Source organism: Penaeus vannamei, unplaced genomic scaffold (assembly GCF_042767895.1).
Source record: "Penaeus vannamei isolate JL-2024 unplaced genomic scaffold, ASM4276789v1 unanchor736, whole genome shotgun sequence".
NCBI classification, from domain to species: domain Eukaryota; kingdom Metazoa; phylum Arthropoda; class Malacostraca; order Decapoda; family Penaeidae; genus Penaeus; species Penaeus vannamei.
In genome coordinates, this window is record NW_027213740.1 from 7,501 (window position 1) to 24,003 (window position 16,503).

General features: G+C 42.2%; 1 protein-coding gene across 1 annotated transcript in view; it reads left to right on the plus strand.

Moving 5' to 3' along the window:
• Positions 1-14,150, plus strand: part of LOC113802297 (serine/threonine-protein phosphatase 6 regulatory ankyrin repeat subunit C) — a gene marked incomplete at its 3' end in the record, with an annotated part of 14,564 nt that extends 414 nt beyond the window's left edge. The window contains 8 exon segments of the mRNA XM_027352843.2: positions 321-742; positions 3,154-3,579; positions 6,185-6,511; positions 10,631-11,056; positions 11,441-12,370; positions 12,487-12,813; positions 12,948-13,313; positions 13,767-14,150. Of these exon segments, the coding sequence (XP_027208644.2) occupies positions 410-742; positions 3,154-3,579; positions 6,185-6,511; positions 10,631-11,056; positions 11,441-12,370; positions 12,487-12,813; positions 12,948-13,313; positions 13,767-14,150 (3,519 nt within the window).
• Between the last annotated feature and the right edge of the window lie 2,353 nt (positions 14,151-16,503).

The following is a 16,503-nucleotide window of genomic DNA, read 5'->3' on the forward strand; positions in this document are numbered from 1 at the left end:
TTTAGCAGGCAGGTCTCTAGATATCTCCAAAGTTTGTTTTGTCAATTGCAGAAACACGTCTAGTGTATTTTGCTTATTAGCTGAAAAGGTCAGGTTCTGCCTGAGAGAAATACGCACGCAGAGAATAGAGACAGTGATAAGATATAATGAGGTTTGAGGTAGGGATGTACAGATAAAGATAAAGAAATTCATTTAAAATTTATTCAACAACCAGTAATGGCATTGTTACTTCCGTGCAGAAGGAAAGAAAATTTGTGTTGTCTCAACCATAATCAATGAATCGTATCAATATATGAACTAACACCCTGTCTTTGTTTCAGGTTCTCCCTCTACTTGTGGAAAAAACTGTAATAAGGTCAACCTCAATGAAACATTCTTATCAAATGATACTGAGGAATCTTTAATCTAAATGGAGGTGGACCTTGCGAGGAGGCTGTGGTCTGCTGTAAGGCAGGGCGATGTAGAAGCTGCCAGGAAGTGCCTCGATTCGGGAGCAGATGTTGCAATTAAAGACGAATCTGGAGACACTCCTCTCCACCACGTCTCAAAGCATGGCAGCTTGCCGATGGCCAAAGTCCTCTTGGATGCCGGGGCTAACCCAGACGCTGCCAATGACAGTCTGCAAACGCCACTCCAGTATGCATCAGAAAGAGGCAAAGTGGATATGATTAGACTCCTTTTTGAAAGCAAGGGTCTCACACCTGTCCAGACTGCCTCAACTTGCAAGCAAAGACCAAAGACGGTAAGTTACAGATTTGCATATATACACCCATGCACAAATACACATGCACACACACACGTGCGCGCACACACACACACACTAATATGCACCACCCACCCACACACACACACAAACTAATATGTACCACTCACGTATACACACAACGCACGCACGCACACACACACACATCACACACGCGCGCGCACGCATGCACGTACATAAACACACACGCGCGTACAGCCAAACAAAAACACATTTATAAATTATATTAGGGCTGAATCATATTGCTAAACAGTTGGGGTCCTTCTCACTTTTCAATAACTGTGATTAAGAAAGATGGTAAGACAAAATGCACGAAAATCTAAACTCAAGTATTTTTTTTTTTTTTTTGTCCGGAGTTGCCATCAACCATTAAATGAGAAGACAAATCTGTAAAGCCCAATATGCACCCATGCGTTCCAGCAGCTTCGTCCTTACTAGGTATTATCCAGATGGACAGTCTGGAACCTAAACCTTTTAATTAAGCATTTCAGGTCTTGCCAAGACCGGATATAATTCAGCTTCTCTTAATATTATCTTGATAGTTAAAGGTATCTGGAGCCACCTCTACAGTTTCCAGAGACTCGTATAGAATAGCAACATCGTCAGTGAAATGAAGGTTGGTAACCTTACTACTGCCTAGTGTTACTCTGCAATCACGTTTGATAACAGCTCTGTTTGATAACACGGCGGCACTCTACAATGGCTCAGAGCGCCAGTTTGTGGTCTATCGTGAACATAGCAAGAGTGAATCCAAATTTCTAATGCCTCTTGTGTCTCAATCGGGGATCTCTGATATGCCTCAGAAGAGTATGAGCAAGAACCTTGTCTGGTCCCATCCATACCCTTTCCCCTGGCCTCAACAGGTCAGGAGGAATGTTACCAGAATGCCAGATGGCAGCCGGGACAGCATGCAAACCTTGCAGCATAGGTTCACAACCAGCATTTTAACATTTCCGCTGGGATGCCCCAAATACCCACTGTTTTACCACCCCTCAGCTTGGAAACCGACTCTCTATCTGTTGTTAGGGAAGGTGGATGGGCACTGATGCGTGAGTCAGCCTTGTACAACGTTTTCGAACCCCAAAACGAACTGAGATGATTTGGCCATCTACACAATCGATTCTCCAGTGATGATGGCGAACCTAGCCTAACTGGGAGTGCTTTCATGCATGAGTGTGCAAGTGAATTTAAAGTGAAGAGCAGAATTCCTCAACGACCTGAAGTACCATTTGTTGTATACCTAGGCTTCTAGCAAAATTGTTTTCATATAGGAGGTAACTGATAAAAACGGCAAGTTCAAATGCCCCAATTACCATGTGCTAATACAGTATATATTTAATCAAATTTCGCTGTATACTGCAAAGAATTGAAAGTAACCAGAAATATTCAATAAACTAATATTATCAGCCAGTTCATTTCTGTTTGGTATGAAAATTATAAGTAATTGATTTACTCAAAGATTTCCTATATTCTTTTTTCTTCTTTTTCCTGTGGTCTACCTCTCTCTCCAGCATTCCCTCCTCTTTTTCTCTTTTTAAATTTTCAGAAGGAAGGGTATTGTCTATAGATTTATCCTAAATCTTAAGATCAATGAAGTATTTTTTGGTTGGCTGATGACTAAAATACGTGACAGATAGACGACCAACAGCATTTCCTCGACTACATAGAGAAAAATGACAAACATTTTTTTCCGTGTCCCATCACCTTTCGGTTTTAATGGTGTATTTCTTTTTCTTTCTCACTCCTCACAAATTAATCACTGAACTATTATGATGAAGGATTACTCTAATATTTCTTTCTACTTAAACCCTTATAAAACATTGTTATACCGGATGCAAACCTTGCAAAACTAAAGCTAAAGTTATATCGCAACACTACATTAGGAAAGTGAAAATATACCACTGACAAGTATGTCTATATCACTATCACTTGTAAAGCTCACTTGCAAAGTTTTATGTCATGTTCTGCCTAAGTGGGAAACGGTGATAAAATATATAGAGGTTAGAGGAAGGGATGTAGATAAAGATAAAGATAGATTTAGAAAAATTTAGAGATGTAAAGATATACCGAGATGCATATGTTGATCTAAATATATATAGAGAGAAGGCAGGATTCATATAATAAAGTTGGTTTCAAATATCTCTAGAAAACAGTTATCAACGAGAAAAATTGCCATAAATTATATTGTTCCCCAGTTCTCGGTGCGGGAAATAGCTGTGGAAGACAATGTTATTACTCCCTGGACATTAGTTGTCCAGTTGTTCGACAAGCAGTAGTGGCATTGTTACCTTCGTGAAGAAGGAAAGAGAATTTGTGTTGTCTCAACTCACAGAGGATCATGACTGTTGAATCGTATTAATATATGAACTAACACCCTGTCTTTGTTTCAGGCTCTCCCTTTACTTAAGGAAAAAACTGTCTGTAACAAGGACAACCTCAATGAAACATTCTTATCAAATGATACTGGGGAGTTTTCAACCAAAATGGAGGTGGACCTTGCGAGGAGGCTGTGGTCTGCTGTAAGGCAGGGCGATGTAGAAGCTGCCAGGAAGTGCCTCGATTCGGGAGCAGATGTTGCAATTAAGGACGAATCTGGAGACACTCCTCTCCACCACGTCTCAATGCATGGAAGCTTGCCGATGGCCAAAGTCCTCTTGGATGCCGGGGCTAACCCAGACGCTGCCAATGATAGTCTGCAAACGCCACTCCAGTATGCATCAGAAAGAGGCAAAGTGAAAATAACTAGACTCCTTTTTGAAAGCAAGGGTCTCACACCTGTCCAGACTGCCTCAACTTGCGAGCACAGATCAAAGATGGTAAGTTGGAGACTACAGATTTGTGTATAGATACACTCATGCGCAAATACACATGCACACACACATACACGCACACACACACACTAATATGCACTACCCACGCACGCGCACACACACACACACACACACACACACACACACACACACACACACACACACACACACACACACACACACACACACACACACACACACACACACACACACAACTCACATACACACACTAACATGCACTACCCACGTACTCACAGATTCTCTCTCTCTCACTTACACACACACACGTGCGCACAACCAAAGAAAAAAAATTGTATTATATTACAGATGAATCACATTGCTAACAGCTGGGGCCCTTTTCACTTGTAACAATAGCGATTGAGGAAGAAGGTAAGACGAAATGCATGGAAAGCTAAAGACCAGGAATTTTCTTTATACAGAGTTTCCATCAATCATAAAAAAGAAGAAATATCTGTAAAGCCCAAAATGTCAGCAGCTTCGTCCTTACTAGGTATTATCCAGATGGACAGTCTGGAACCTAAGCATTAATCTTGTATGGATAGTATCTTGATAGTTATAGGTATCTAGAGCCACCTCTACAGTTTCAGAGACTCGTATAGAATAGCAACATCGTCAGTAAAGTCAAGGTTGGTAACCTTAATATCGCCTAGTGTTGCTATGCAATTCCTTTGATAACAGCTCTGCCCATCATCCGGTCTTTGTTGTGTTGGAAAGTGTTGGTGTGACGACATAGCCTTACATCACTCCTGTGTTGATAAGTGAATAAGCTTGATAGGTCCCCACCATACTTGGCATCTTGAATATTATAAAGCTTGTTATTAATCGAATAATCCTTGTTTGGCTTCCTCTCAGACTCAGAATCTCCCAGAGTGATTTACAATGTACCATATCGTATTCCTATTTGAGGATGCAAGCAGCCCACAACTGAACTCACGACGGCACTTGACAATGGCTCTGAGCGCCAGATTGTGGTCTTTTGTGGACTTATCAGAAGTGAATCCAAATTGCTGCAATAGGGGATCTCTGATATGCCTCAGAGGGGTGGGAACAAGAACCTTGTCTGGTATGCTGAGCTTTGTAATGTCTTGGTTGTTGCTGCAGTCCTATCCATACCAATACCCCTGGCCTCAGCAGGTCAGGGGGAATGTTACCAGAACGCCACATGGCAGGCAGGACAGCATAATTCCACAACCAGCATTTAACATTTGAGCAGGAATGCCCCAAATACCCACTGCTTTATCATACCTCAGGTTGGAGATCGCCTCTCTAACTTCAGTTAGGGAATGTGGATGGGCACTGATGCGTGAGTCAGCCTTGTACAACGTTTTCGAACCCCAACACGAATTGAAATGATTTGGCCATCTACAGAATGGATTCTCCAATGATGATGACGAACCTGGCCTAACTGGGAGTGCTTTCATGCATGAGTGTGCAAGCGGATTTAGAGAGATCTTATATAAATAGACACTAACCGATGCATTTCCGCATATCTAAAGATTTTTTTTTCTGATAATTAAAATACTTGTCAGAGATACACACTAATAATAGCTTTTCCTCGACTACTTAAAAAGAAAAGAAAAAAAAATACAAACCTATTTTTTTCAGTGTCCATCACCTGTCGATTTTATTGGTGTCAAAATTCTTCTTTCTCCTCCCTTCTCACAAATTAACCACTGACACTAAATAATGAAGGATTATTATAGTATACTATAGAAGAGATTGGACACGTGGCAATGAGAGAAAGCATACTCATGGCACACACGTGGATTGGGAGGCTTGGGTTCCGTGTTGGTTTTCCTCCTAGCATGGTTTTCCTTGTAAGTTTCCTCCTAGCATGGCGTACCCACGCTAAGCTCGGTCGCCTGCATTCAAATATAACCTAAGCCTACCTGGGGTATCTGGGCCGCCTACAAGAGGTCAGCTGAGGTTGACCGAGGACACTCACACCCTCGAAGAGCCTGCCCTTGACCGGGCGGGTCGCGCTCTCACTCACTAGGACGCTCACACCCTCGACGGACTTGCCACCAGCCATACCGCCTCGTTGGCGTGCAGGCCGGGCACTCAGCACCGTCAGCTATTTCGTGCTCTTCATCGTGATACTTGCGTATTTATGGATAAGTGCGAGTTACTCTTTGCCAATAAAGAGGACAGCCACATCAGTACTGCCCACCAGTATTCAATCAACCATATAGGAGGTATATCACCTCTCATAATTACTCTAATAATTCTACTCAAACCCTTATGAAACATAGTTATAACGGATGCAAACCTAGTAAAACTAAATCTAAAATCATATCGCAACATGAAAACATACCTTGGATAGGTATGTTTCTATAAAACTATCACTTGTAAAGTTCACTTGCAATGTTTTATGTCAAATTTTGCTTAAGTGGTAAACAGTGATAAGATATATAGAGGTTAGATGTAGGGATATATAGATAAAGACAGATGTAAAGATATACCGAGATGCAAATGTTTATATAAATATATAATGAGAGAAGGCAGGATTCATATAATAAGGTTAGTTTCAAATATTTCTAGAATACAGTTATCAATGTGAAAGACTGCCATAAAAAATATTGTTCCCCAGGTGGACCTTGAGAGAAGGCTGTGGTCTGCTGTAAGGCAGGGCGATGCAGAAGCTGCCAGGAAGTGCCTCGATTCGGGAGCAGATGTTGCAATTAAAGACGAATCTGGAGACACTCCTCTCCACTACGTCTCAAAGCATGGCAGCTTGCCGATGGCCAAAGTCCTCTTGGATGCCGGGGCTAACCCAGACGCTGCCAATGACAGTCTGCAAACGCCACTCCAGTATGCATCAGAAAGAGGCAAAGTGGAAATGATTAGACTCCTTTTCGAAAGCAAGGGTCTCACACCTGTCCAGACTGCCTCAACTTACAATCACAGACCAAAGACGGTAAGTTGGAGACTACAGACTTGTGTATATATGCACTCATGTACAAATACGCATGCACATACACACTAATATGCACCACACACGCGCACACACACTCTCTCACGTGCGCAAAAAAAAAAAAAAAAAAATGTGCATTATCTTACAGATGAATCAATTGGGGTCCTTCTCACTTGTAATAACAGTGATTGAGAAAGATGGTACGACGAAATGAATGGAAATCTATAGACTCCAGGAATTCTTTCTTTGTCCGGGGTTTCCGTCAAACATAAAAAAGAAGAAAAATCTGTAAAGCCCAAAATGTCAGTTGCGCTGATGCCTGCCAGCAGCTTCGTCCTTACTATGTATTGTCCAGATGGACAGTCTGGAACCTAAGCCTATTAATTAAGCATGTCAGGCGTTGCCAAGACCGGATATAATTCATCTTCTCTTAATATTATCTTGATAGTTAAAGGTATCTAGAGCCACCTCTACACTCTCCTGCGACTCGTATAGAATAGCAACATTGTCAGTGAAATGAGGGTTGTAACCTTAGAATTGCCTAGTGTTACTATGCAATTACCTTTGATAACAGCTCTGCCCATCATCCGGTCTTTGTTGTGTTGGAAAGTGTTGGTGTGACAACATAGCCTTGCATCACTCCTATGTTGATAAGTGAATAAGTTTGACAGGTCCCCATCATATTTTCAGCTCTTTAAGTATTATACAGGCTTGTTATTAATCGAATAATCCTTGTTTGGATTCCTCTCTGACTCAGAATCTCAAAGAGTGATTCACAATGTACCATATCGTATTCCTATTTGAGGTCGATGCAGGATGCAAGCAGCCCACAACTGAACTTATGACGGCGCTCTGTTCTGTTAGGTGCCACACTTGATACAAGCTTTGGCTGTCACAAGTTTCCATCGATTTCGATCCCTTGCCCAATTGAAGATATCACCGCTTGATATTGCACCACCCAAGGATTTGGTTCGATCCAAATACTTCATGCGTTGTCTACCCCTTGCTTCTTTCCCCTCAATTTTCCCTTGAATCGCCAACATTTCGAGACTGCCTTTCCTAATCTTGTGGCCGAGAAATCGAAATTGTCTTCCAGTAATGGTTGAAAGCAATTCTCTCTCTCACCCCCCGTCCGTAGTAACACATCCTCATTTGCAACTCTGTCGATATATGAAATGCGAAGAATTCTACACAGGAACCACATCCAGATGTTGCATTTAAGGAGTCATGAACAGATTAATGTTGGTAAAGACTGAGCGCGTTTCGCCAAACTTTTCCTTTGAAACAGCGATGCGTTTCTTTACTTCAGTTTCCTCAGTGACTTCACCGACTTGCAACTGACAGCTAGATTTTTCTTCAGACTTGCTAATTACCGTTGATTTGTTTTGTCGTAGTTGATAGAAAGGCCTATTTCTGCAATGGCTTCTACAACTTTATCCAAAAAATTTTTGTAGATTTTCCTCGAAAGTGGCAATTAGAACTGTGCCGTTAGCGTATCGCAAATTGTTAATGTTGACACCCCCGATTTTTAATCCGATCAGGCCATGAATCACACGGAGAATCATTTCACTGTAAAGATCGAAGTAGTCCGCCGACTGAACGCAGACCTGACGGAGGCCTCAAGACCCACTACATTAACTGATCATCGACCCTTACCGCAGCTTTTTGATTTCAATAAATGTTTCTGACCCATTGTAAATCTTTGCCGTCGACGACGAGATTTTGTAGAAGTTCGAAAAACTTTTCATGGCGCACTTTATCGAACGCCTTAACATAGCCGATGAAGCAAAGGAAAACTTCCTGCTGTTGCTCGATAGCCCTTTCACATAACATTCGTAAAGTGAAAATTGCATTTCTAGTTCCTTGATCGGGCATAAAGCCAAATTGCTCTTCTGTTTCGGATTCTTTCAATGATGATGGTGAGAAGAAGCTTTACGCAGTGGCTCATTAGGCTGATAGTGGTCTTAGCACTCTGTCGCCCTGGGCTTCTTCGGCAAGGTTATAAATGATGATTTTAAAAAATCGTCAGGTAATTCGCCGGTGTCGTAGATCTCGAAAATTTTGTACAGAATATCACTTCCTTCGTCGAAAGCTTCGAGCATTTTTACTGAAACTTCATCGGGTCCAAGCGCTTTTCCTTTCTTCATTTTCTTCATCCCATTCCTGATCTCACCTCTGCTAATCTCCGGTCCCTCTATTTCTGCTTCAACGGTCGGTTGGTCGTTTCTCGTATCAAAGAGTTCTTTGATGTACCGCACCCATCTGTTACAGATGTCCTGAGATTCGGTGAGCATGACGCTGTCTTCGGAACGAATACATCCACTCCTGCTGTTACCTTTCTTTCCAGATAATTTCTTGACCTTGTCATAAAGGTCATTTGAATTTCTCGACATACTTGCTTCCATTTCATCGCATTCACCATTAAGCCAGATTTCCTTGGCTTCATTGCACTCTCGTTTCATTTCGCGAGTCAGCTCGTAGTATTGCACATCGTTACGACTTTTCACAGCCCTTCTTTCGTCCATCAAATACAGTATTTCATCGGCCATCCATGGAATGGTGTTATTAGCTGCACTCTGGAAAGCTTCTTTCGCAACCTGCCAGAGACTATTTGGGATATTCAGATCGATTGTGCTCAATACTTCTTTGAATGAAATCTTGCTTGATTCCATCATTTTTCAATGCATTGTATTGCAGACGTTTTGCTCGGCAACTATTTTTCTTTCGCTTCAACCGTAATTCTAGGTTGATCACAACTGGGTTATGGTTGCTTCCACAAGCCGCACCAGGATATGTTTTGCAGTTTTTTACAGTATTACAAAAACGATAATCAATAGTAATATAATCGATTTGATTGCGAGTACGATCACCAGGGATAGTCCAAGTATACAATCGTCTTGATGTTTGAACCAAGTACCGGTGATGACCTGATGGTTTCTGGCACACCAGTCTATGAATTTCTCGCCTCTATCGTTCCGATCCCCAAGTCCAAAAGAACTAACAATGCTTCCAAGTTTTCCTTTGCCGACTTTTGCGTTTGTATCGTCTATAACGATTTTAACTTCAGCCGATTTGCATTGACTGCACGCTTACTCTAGAGTTTCAGAAAAACTATCGATTTCGTCGTCATCGGCATCTAAAGTCGGAGCATAAGCTTGAATGATACTGATATTGAAAAGATTGCCTTTAATTCTGACTAGAGTAACACGATCTTAAAGCGCCCAGTGTAACACAGTAACAGTAACACAAAATGCCAGATTATGGTCTGTTGTGGACTTGCCATATGTGAATCCCAATTCCTGCAATAGAGGATCTCTGATATGCCTCAGGGTTGGGGGGGGGCATGCTGAGCTTTATAATTCCTTGGTCATTGCTGCAGCCCCATCCATACCCTTTCCCCTGGCCTCAACAGGTCAGAAGGAATGTTACCAGAATGCCAGATGGCAGCCAGGATAGCATGCAAACCTTGCAGCATAGGTCCACAACCAGCATTTAACATTTCAGCAGGGATGCCCCAAATACCCACTGTTTCACCACCCCTCAGCTTGGAAAATGCTTCTCTACCTTTAGTTAGGGAAGGTGGATGGACACTGATGGTTAGTCAGCCTTGTACAATGTTTCCGAACCCCAACACGAACTGAAATGATTTGGCCATCTACAGAATGGATTCTCCAATGATGATGACGAACCTGGGAGTGCTTTCATGCATGAGTGTGCAAGTGACTTTTTTCTGATAAATAAAATACGTGAGAGAGATAAACGATTTTATTGGTGTCAAAATTCTTCTTTCTCCTCCCTTCTCACAAACCACTGACACTAAATAATGAAGGATTACTCTAATGATTCTACTTAAACCCTTATGAAACATAGTTAAAACGGATGCAAAGATAGCAAAACTAAAACCTAAAGTTATATCGCAACATGAAAATATACCTCTGACAAGTGTCTCTATACAACTATCACTTTTAAAGCTCACTTGCAAAGGCTTATGTCAGGTTCTGCCTAGGTGGGAAACAGTGATAAGCTATATACAGGCTAGAGGAAGGGATGCAGATATAGATAAAATAGATTTAGAAATAGTTGTAACGATATTGATATATGAACACGCTGCCTGTGTTTCAGGTTCTACGTCTGCATCTGGAAAAAAATCTTTGTAAGAAGGTCAACCTCAATGAAACATTCTTATCAAATGATACTGAGGAGTTTTCAACCAAAATGAAGGTGGACCATCCGAGAAGGCCGTGGTCTGCTGTAAGGCAGGGCGATGCCGAGGCTGCCAGGAAGTGCATCGATTCGGGAGCAGATGTTGCAATTAAAGACGAATCTGGAGACACTCCTCTCCACCACGTCTCAATGCATGGAAGCTTGCCGATGGCCAAAGTCCTCTTGGATGCCGGGGCTAACCCAGACGCTGCCAATGATAGTCTGCAAACGCCACTCCAGTATGCATCAGAAAGTGGCAAAGTGAAAATAACTAAACTCCTTTTTGAAAGCAAGGGTCTCACACCTTTCCAGACTGCCTCAACTTACAAGCAGAGACCAAAGACGGTAAGTTGGAGACTACAGATTTGTGTACATACACACTCGTGCGCAAATACACATGCACATACACACTAATATGCACCACCCACGTACACACACGCGCGTGCGCGCGTGCGGGCGCAAAACCAAAGAAAATCACATTAATATATATTACAGATGAATCATATTGCTAAATAGCTGGGGCCCTTCTCACTTGTAATAGCAGTGATTGAGGAAGATGGTAAGACGAAATGCATCGAAATCTTTTAAGAATTCATTCTTTGTCCGGAGTTTCACACACATACATATATTTATCGTTTTTTATATTTTTTTCTTGTATATTTATTTATATGTAGATAATATTATATGTGAAACATATATCATATATCATTATTATTTACTAACCTACAGGTGAGCAAGAATTTAATCACGAACGATCAAACGATCAAGAGTACCCAAATACCAGGTGCATTGGATTCTGTTTCTGAAGCTCTTTCAGTATGTGTATTGAAAGTAGTTGAACTGTTAGAATTAATTATCGGGTTTGGTACAACCAGTGACTTGCCCACACATCATTTGTCTGCTGCCCGGGGCAGCCCTGAAGGGGTTGATTTACCCTTTGAAAAGAGTATAGACCCTGACGCCGAAAACCGAGCACGCGACACGCCGCTCTATCTTAGCGGGGGAAGGGAAATCGTTTCTCTGTTGGCAACTGTAGCGAACATCCCGAAGTCAAGTGCCACGTATGAGGTTTTTTTAGACTATGCCAGAAATGAAGAAAGTAGCCCTGCACTGGAAGCACTGGATGTTTCTCTTCTGTCCCAAAAAGGGAACACACGGCTTCACATCGTGTGTTTAGTTGGACATACTGAAGCAGTGGATATTTTATTGGAAAACGATGCCAACCCTAACAGTTCCACTGAATCTGGCCATACACCTTTACATTATGCTTCTCTCGGAGGATTTACAAAAATAGTTCAAAGGCTCATCGACGTGGGAGCAGACGTCAATGCAGTTGACAGACGTGGTTGTACAGCACTGCACTACGCTGGCTCAGTGGGACACATTTCAGCTGTGGAAGAACTTGTAAGATGCGGAGCAGACTTGCAGAACCTCTCAGACGCCGGAAAATCTGTTCTCCACTATGCCTCTTTCTACGGGAGATTGGAAGTTGTTCAAAGACTGGTTATTGAGCATCCCGATCTCATCACCTTCCGGGACAAGTTGGAGCTCTCTGCAGAAGACACAGCTGACATTCGCGGTCAAGTTCATTCAGCTTGGTGGCTTCGCAAGCAAGCCAAGAGAGATGCTACATATAAAGGTTTCCATGGTTGTAGAATGGTAATGACATAAATACTCACACTGAATCAACACAAAATGAGTGCACAAACAGTATACATGAAATTATTGTATTACAATGAAATTGATTTCAACCTCGTAAATAACATTTTTAACAGGACATCTGCAAGAGGGATATGCTATTTTCTGGATCGCTGAGCTTTCAGTGTACCAGTAAAAAACAGGAAAAGGATGCAGGCGTCTTAGCAAGTAGCGTTGACTTCGGTCTGTGCGAGATCCACTTCCAGGACCGGCAAGGGCGGACGCTCCTCCACGCGGCCGCCGAGCAGAACAACCTTCCCAACATCAGGATCCTTTTGGAGCGAGGCGCCCTGCCCACGGCTCTCACCTTCAACGGCAAGACTCCCAGCGACTTTGCCCGCGAGAAAGGTCACTTGCAGGCTTACAATATGATCAGCAGCAATTACATTTGTGAAACCAAAGGAGTAAGTAGAGTAGCAATGGAAGTTGCTTTCATCGTAACCTTTACTTGATATTAAATAGTGCATGGCCGACTTGCTTCGTCTATGATAAATTCTTTACCCTGGCACTGAGCATAGGTTATGCCATCTACTTTCAGAGTCCTGAAGAGCTGTTTGTAGCTCTGCTTAGCCTGATAACGGAGACCGCATACTACAATGCCTATGCAGCAACAACACCCCATGACCTCGAGTCCACGGACGCCAGCCCCAAGGGTCAGAACCCGTCGCTGTCGGCCGTGAGGAAGGCATCGTCGCTCCTGACCTCGGGCGCCCCCCTCGAGCCTCCCGGGTCCCACACCTGCTACCCGCTTCACCTCGCCATCACCGCCAACTGCACTCCCCTCCTGCCCCTCCTTCTGGCCGCCGGGGCGCCGCTCACGGCCACCAGGGACGGCCTTGGCCCGGTGCAGCTCGCGTGGCTCACGCCCGACATCACCACCTGGGTCGCTGTGCTGGTCACCAGGGTACGTGGCGTGCGTTTACGCGCAGGCACGAGTGCTTTCATTTGACGCCAGGCAGAGGTAAAGCAAAACCGCAAGCCGCTGGAGGGGTTTTAGATAATCTATGCTAATTAATTAACTCCTTTAGGAAATTACCTAGCCGATGAAAGGCAAAGGTCTAGCTTATTCATAGAAGTTAAGACACAGAGTCAATGCAGCATCAGAGCGAACACTGCCTGCTGTGGCGTCATATTCAGTAGCTGTATCATCTTAGTTTTAAAGTCGGGAATTGCAAAAGAAGTTAGTCTGAGTGACATTAAATGTCTACTGACATGGGATAGATAATGAATCTATATAAATATTTACGATACTTTGCAAGTTCAGCCTGAACTGCAACTGTCGTTTATATCAATGTGAGTAGAAAAGGAAGGTTTCACCGATTTCAGTACATCTGACTAATTAATTCTGGAAACACAGGCTGTCAGAGACCGGATAGCGATGGAGATGCAGCCCCTGGATGACGCCCTTCAGGCAGCTGCACGGGCGCTGCTGGAGGCCCTGGACGGAGAGAGGCCGTGGGAGGCCGCGCTCGAGCGCCCCGCCGGCTCCTCGGACTCTCTAGACGCGCTGCTCTTCCGCGCAGCCAGGGGCGGGGCCTCCACTCTGGCCTGGTGGATCTGGAACAGCGGCGGCTCCGCGGTGTCCCGCCACCACCAGGACGCCACGCCCCTGCACGCTGCCCTGGACGAAGGGCATCTCGGCACGGCCAGAGCCCTCGCCCTCCACATGGGGGGGAACCTCTTCCTTCCCGACACCGACGGACGACTCCCGATCAGCCTGATGTCGAGTGAAATTATCCAGGTATAGCAATCAGTAAAAGTGCATTTGCAGCAACCATAAATGCAAATAACAGATAACTGAAGTGCAGGTTCTTTGCATTGTATGCTGACATATGCATGCATGTACTTTAGCGACCTGTGACTACTGACAGTCATCCATTGTCAAACATATATACACACATATATGCTTCACAAACTTGGTAAGAAGGCTCACATCGTCTCCAGAAGCTGAGATATAAGCATACCAGGCCAGTAAAAGGGCTAAGGAGGAGGATAATACATATGTGAGTCACCTTACTAATATGCATGGAAAATGAGTGTAACAAGAACATGTCATGAGAAGGGTGACGTGTCACATGAGGAGGCGTTTACTTAGGATTTGTTAGGATTAGCTAGTTCAGTAGAGTACCATCATATTGTAAAGCGAAAAAATAATGAGCACGTATACTATATCGAGCTAAATAGGCAAGTAATTATGCTTTGGACACATATGCTGCGTTCGGAACTGCTCGTTCTGCTTGTCCAGACCAGTTGCAAGAGATGTTTTGACCGTTCGGAACCTCTACTATCTCATCCAGGACAAATTGTCCATCTCGTCCATCTCACCCTCCTGCGAACCTGGGCGAGCAGGACGAGATGACGTCACGATAGATTTTGTATGTAAACATTGACAGTTGCAGGTAACCACAAGATATTGGTGGGTAATTTTATGACCCTTTATTGGTGTTATCAAAGGATATTTTTGTGTTTGTCAGTTGCAGGTAAGTTAAATATGCATCAAAGGAGTTACAAAACCTATGCAGCGTATAAATAAAGACACCGGTAAGATAAAAAAAGTGAATATATACATTCAAGCCGGATGAGCAGAGTAGGATGAGAAAGTGCATTAGACTCCAGGGGGATTACTTTGAAGGGGAAAACTCTTACTATGATGTTGGGTTTGAAATAAATCACTTGCGACATCCGTCCTGGAACTTTTCTGACACATCTCGTATATCCGAATATATATGTATATGTACAAATAATAATTTTTCTTATATTCTTATCTATCATATTTTATTCTACTCAGTTTTTGTAACAACATCATACTACTGTTTTCCATGATCCAATTTTATTTAAATGTAGGCCTGTTTTTAATGATTTAATGTACCATTAAATCTTGTGGTAGCATAACCTAACGGTCTTTAAGGCTCGTGGGTGTGGGAATGAATTAATTCCTCTGTTGAGTGTGCCTATTATTATAATGGTCATAGAAACATTTGTGACCCTTAGTATTTTATTCAATAACCAAACGATGAACAAATGGCATATCATTCTGTAAATCTTAGTAATACACATAATACTTAAAATAAGCAATAATCTCAAATAATTCAATTCATATCTAAGATTAATCCTGTACCCTCCCTTTTCCTATTAATTAGAAATCAAAATTATATTAATAAACAAAAAAACATACGTGAGACGATATCGAGACCCTCACATCCAGTCTAACCGTGTTCTTTCCATGATTTTACTTAGGCTATAAGCCGATTATTTCCCTTCCTTTCCTCTTTATAATTTTCTTCTCTTAAACTTCGCTCTAATAACTAATTCCATTCTCTATCTATTCATTGATACCCCTGGAATTGTCACCTGCGACTACTTCTATTACTGTATCTCCAGACCATTAAAAGAAGTAACAAATGTCCCCTATCAACAAGGCATTATGGCGTGCTCTCTCCAGTTTCTCCACCATTTCTCCTCTCTGTTATATGGAGGAAGGCCAGGACTCATCTGATTACCATGGATCAATACAAAGGGATTAAACTGTTATGTTAATATACATATCAAGTATTAAAATCTATTATATGAGGGTAAAATGTGATTTTATATACTAGCACTAAGCTTACCTGTTACATGGAGGAAGGCAAGGACTCGTCTAACGAGAAATTGTTAGAATAACGAACTTATTGCTTTCCCCAAATTAATTGCTTGCATTTAAACATACAAACCATTTATAAATTAGCATTATAATTTACCCTTATTTGTTGTAACACTAAATTTTGCTATATTGATATTCCTTTAGATTTATGAAAATATATAAAAAATGTTTCAGTGATGAATGTACAGAAACAGTGTATCTTTTTAAATGTCGAATAAATAATTATATCGATATATATATATATATATATATATATATATATATATATATATATATATATATATATATATATATATATATATGATACACACATATGCCTACATAAAGAGAGAGAAAGAGAGGGACTGTATATATGTATATATGAATATATTTCCAGCTTCACACAGTTCTGCATGAAAATTAATAGGATATTAGTAATGCAGTGGGCATTTTTCTCCAACAGGAGTCGCTGGCT